The sequence below is a fragment of the Notothenia coriiceps genome, unplaced genomic scaffold (assembly GCF_000735185.1).
Source record: "Notothenia coriiceps isolate Sejong01 unplaced genomic scaffold, NC01 NC01_scaffold00009007, whole genome shotgun sequence".
Classification (NCBI taxonomy): Eukaryota; Metazoa; Chordata; class Actinopteri; order Perciformes; family Nototheniidae; genus Notothenia; species Notothenia coriiceps.
This window is the reverse complement of record NW_011341708.1, coordinates 1-4,584: the sequence shown is the minus strand read 5'-3', so window position 1 is coordinate 4,584 and position 4,584 is coordinate 1. Positions and strand designations below refer to the sequence as shown.

The window sequence follows — 4,584 nt, the reverse complement described above, 5'->3', positions numbered from 1 at the left end:
GGGCTGTGAATAAACAACTTGTGTTTTACTTTTAGGCTGTCTGAAGGTATGGACAGCTATCAAAGCTACTATACATCACATTAAGAACGATGAACAAATGAAAGTCGGACACAAATATATAATTTAAATGATTTATTGAAGTTTGCAATGTTTTGAACAGGCATCCACACAGTCACCTACTTTGTAATGTTCGATACCTCCCTGTAAGCGTCACGATATCGGCCTCTCACCCACAACCTCACATACGAGTACTGAATGTGCAGCAAAGTGATCTTAGGAAGGCAGATATAGCAAAAGATGAACGTAAACGACAAACGATGTTTCTTTCCTGGTAAGTCAACAATGGGTCCTCAATGTACACGCCCCGGATTCCTATGACGAAAATAATAGAATGTCGCCAGTTGTCATGACTCAACTTATACTGCAACACCGGTCCCGCATGCTGGCTCTTACGGAACCGACTAACTCCCCTTTTGTGTATGGACCTGTTGGAGAGTGTACCTTGTTGTTGTTATCATTCTAGCTTGACAGTAGCAGGTAGCAAGTTATTCTTTCCTCTGTAAACCTAATGGAAAATAAAGTGTGGAGTTCCATACTAAACACGCCGCCTCCGACCCCCATTCATCGGCTCTACAGTGTCTTTTTGTTGTTGTTGTGAAATTCATAATTTGAAAAATGATTGATTCGAAAATAATATGCTATAGTAGAAGTACTTCTGGGTCTCTGTTTCATTCAACCTCGGCTCTGCGTGTGTGCGGCACGAGCCATTTTGTGTGCTTGCGCGAGAGAATGAATGAAAAACAGGTATGAAACAAGAATAGAGTTTAAAAGGCGAGTGATTTGTAAAATATGTAAAGAAATAGAAAATCTGTTTACAGTTCTGTTTCATATGGGTGTTGAGACATGTATCCATAGATCTCTTCATTTTGCTCTCAAAGTGCACCAGATTGATGCATTTAACTTCAATATAAAAAAAAGGAAATGGGAAACCCCACATGTTTGAGCACCCTCTATGAAACGTCAAGCTACCCCACAGCACTCCAAAAAGAAAATCTCTGGCGCTGCCACTGCGTGGGTTACGTTAAAATGTGCAACCTGCACGCGCTGCCACAGTGTGCATCAGGAAATAGCACAAATCACATTTCTGCTGTTCTGCCGAAGTGGACCTGAAGAACCCTACTCTGGAAGACACGTCATAATACACAGGACATTTTAGCCTTTTCAGACCATTTAAATGCAAATAAAACCTATAGAACACACTACTGGAAAGGGAGGACCCCAAAAAGCAGAATAGGGCCTCTTCAATGTATATATTTCTGTTAAACATGCTTTTTTGTTTGTGTGTGTTTTTCAGGTGAAAGGATGGAGACCCACAGCCAGATTCTGGACAGGTTGCGCTCGGCGTTTCGGTCGGGTATCACGGTACCAGAGGCGTTCCGTCAAGCTCAGCTAAAACAGCTAATGTCCCTGATGACAGAAAATGAAGATCAGATTTTAGATGCACTGAAGAAAGACCTCTCCAAGGTACAGCACTGCTCACTCACGTGACACACGCACGCACGCACACACACACACACACACACACACACACACACACACACACACACACACACACACACACACACACACACACACACACACAGCTACATAAACAAACCACACATCTTTACACAACCAGCTAAAGGCCTGGCAGCGTGACGCAGCAGCCGTCCTGATGATGGTTAAACTGAACATGTTCTATAGCGGCTCTCAGCCCCCACCCTGGAGACCGTAGGGTGAGTCAGCATTTTACAGTGTTTTTTAACACTAGTTAGATGCCTGAAATTAAGCTTGTAAAATGTCATTATTACAAGCTTACAATTTGTTTTGATTTTGTTCTCCAACATAAAATACGTCCTTAAATACCAGACTGGAAAAATCCCATTAGCTTTTTGTCAAGGCTGCCTCTAATACTTTCTAGAGCAGGGGTGTCCAAACTACGGCCCGGGTGCCAACTGCAGCACCCGGGCCTATACTTTTAGGACCAAAAGTATAATGGAATATGGCCCACACCTGAAACTTGTGCTTGTCTTATATTGTACTTCTTAAATAGATATATATAATATATATCACACAGTAGTGTTCATGTGGTTATAAGCCCACTTTTCAAATACATTCAGTCAATTAAAGCTAAAAACATTTTTATTGATGCAAAAAAGCCCAACATGTTATTAGCTAGCTTGAAATATACCCTTCATATTTCCCCTTATTATAATCAATCTGAAGCCTCTGTTTTAAGGAACGAGCTGCTAACACTTTTTGTAACTAAATAAATGAAACCCTATGGAGAGCTGTTTATTTTCTTAAAGCATATTCAAGTATCGAGCCCTTTGTATGTTTTTCTGTATGTGGCCCTCAGTGAAAAATGTTTGGACTCCCCTGATCTAGAGCAGTGTTTCTCAAACTTTTTCATACCAAGGACGTTGTTAGGCTCGTCTGGGCTTTTTTTGTAAAAATTCTATTAAAACATGAACCTTGGTGACCATCGGGCTGGCCTGCATGGTCTGCCTACAAAACAAAAATAAAAGAATGTTTTTGCAGCCCCAACAACAGCCTGTGATCATCAACAGACTTCATGCAATGCTTCATTGGATGCATATTTAGATAATAATCTCTATCTCACTCCTAAAACATCTAAATCTACTTCCAGCATGGATAAATGTTCATTTCAAATGTGAAATTTTACCAATACACTCACGGACCACTGGGGGGCGTTCACAGACCACACTTTGAGACGCACTGATCTAGAGGAACCTCCCCCACCAGGTGAACCTGTGGACCCATTCTCTAACACCCCCCATGCGGGATACCCACTTAAAGTTTCAGCCAAAAGGCGATTTTGTCGAGGGAGCCCTTGTGATGCTCACTACTAACGAAGTGAATGATGGAAGTTAAAATGCGACCTACTGTAGGATGTATCTTCCCTTTATAGCTGATCATTATTAAGCTTCAGTTTGGGGGTTTGGAGCCCTGAATATTATGGAAAACTAACCTGCCTCTCTTATTGTTGTTCTTGCACTTCAGCCGAAATTTGAGTCCATCATAGCTGAGGTGGATATGGTGATCAATGAGCTGCACTTCACCATCGCTAACCTGAACAGCTGGATGCAGCCGGAGTACGTCAGCAAGAACCTGGTAGGGTTAATATAGCATTTATTAAAACTGGCTGTTGCAAGGCAAGTTTATTTATGTAGCACCTTTCAACACAAGGCAATTCAAAGTGCTTTACAAAAATGAAAGACATTAAGAAAATGGCATTTAAAATCAGTCATTAAAAAGAAAAGCTAATAAAATAAACATTAAAAGACAAAATACATGGATAAAAGTTACAGTGCAGTTTAAGATATGAATAGTTCAATTAAAAGCAGCGACAAAAAGAAAAGTCTTCATCCTGGATTTAAAAGTAGTAAGAGTTGCAGCAGACCTGCAGGTTTCTGGGAATTTGTTCCAGATATTTGGAGCATAATAACTGAACGTTGCTTTACCATGTTTAGTTCTGACTCTGGGGACAGAAAGCTGACCAGTCCCTGAAGACCTGAGAGATCTGGATGGTTCATAATTTAGCAGGAGGTCAGAAATGTATTTTGAGCCTAAACCATTCAAAGCTTTATAAACCAGCAGCAGTATTTTCAAATCTATTCTTTGACACACAGGAAGCCAGTGTAAAGACTTCAGAACAGGAGTGATGTGATCCACTTTCTTAGTGTTAGTGAGGACTCGAGCAGCAGCGTTCTGAATCAGCTGCAGCTTTCTAATTTATTTTTTAGTGAGACCTGTGAAGACACCATTGCAGTAGTCCAGTCTACTGAAGATAAAACCATGGACAGCTTTTCCAAATCCTGCTGTGACATTAGTCTTTTGATCCTAGATATGTTCTTTAGGTGATAGTAGGCTGATTTAGTAACTGTTTTAATGTGACTGTTGATATAATTATTATTCGGTCCTCGAAAAAATGTATGATTGTAAAGTGTATATATACCCACAAAAAATGGTTTTCCTTTGCTCTATAATTTATTTGTCTTTGTCTATTTTCAGGCCACAAAGCTAGATGATTGTTTTGTGCGGAGGGAGCCGTTGGGGGTGGTGTTGATCATCGGCCCATGGAACTACCCCCTGCAACTCCTCCTCTCACCTCTAATCGCAGCCATTGGTGCAGGTATGGTCCACACCCGTATCACCACAGTATTACCATATTACAGTTTTCAAAGCAACTAACATACGCATCAATACCGCAGACACGCCTATGGGAGAAAGACCCTCTGATAGGACACCTATTTTACACCTGGGCCACGGCCGCCAAATATACAATATATTGACCTAAAGTGAACTGGAAGTGCGAAAACTCATTTTAGGGTTTAACGACTAATTTCCACACCACTGAGTGTAAAAGTTACTAAATTAACCAGCTAGTCTCTGACTGGACTTTTTTTTTTTTTTTTAACCTTATTACCTAGATAAAGCATTGAGATAGAATCTCATTTAGCAATGCTGACCTGGCCAAGAAGGCAGCAACGTTACACATAACACAAACATATAAAATACAGC

General features: G+C 40.7%; 1 protein-coding gene across 1 annotated transcript; it reads left to right on the top strand.

Moving 5' to 3' along the window:
* Positions 1–94: 94 nt before the first annotated feature.
* Positions 95–4,254, top strand: LOC104945011 (aldehyde dehydrogenase family 3 member B1-like). Its single transcript, XM_010770634.1, has 4 exons — positions 95–477; positions 1,355–1,524; positions 3,064–3,174; positions 4,075–4,254. Exons 2-4 carry the CDS (start codon positions 1,363–1,365, stop codon positions 4,252–4,254), a joined length of 453 nt encoding a protein of 150 aa, XP_010768936.1. The 5' UTR covers positions 95–477; positions 1,355–1,362.
* The last annotated feature ends 330 nt before the right edge of the window (positions 4,255–4,584 follow it).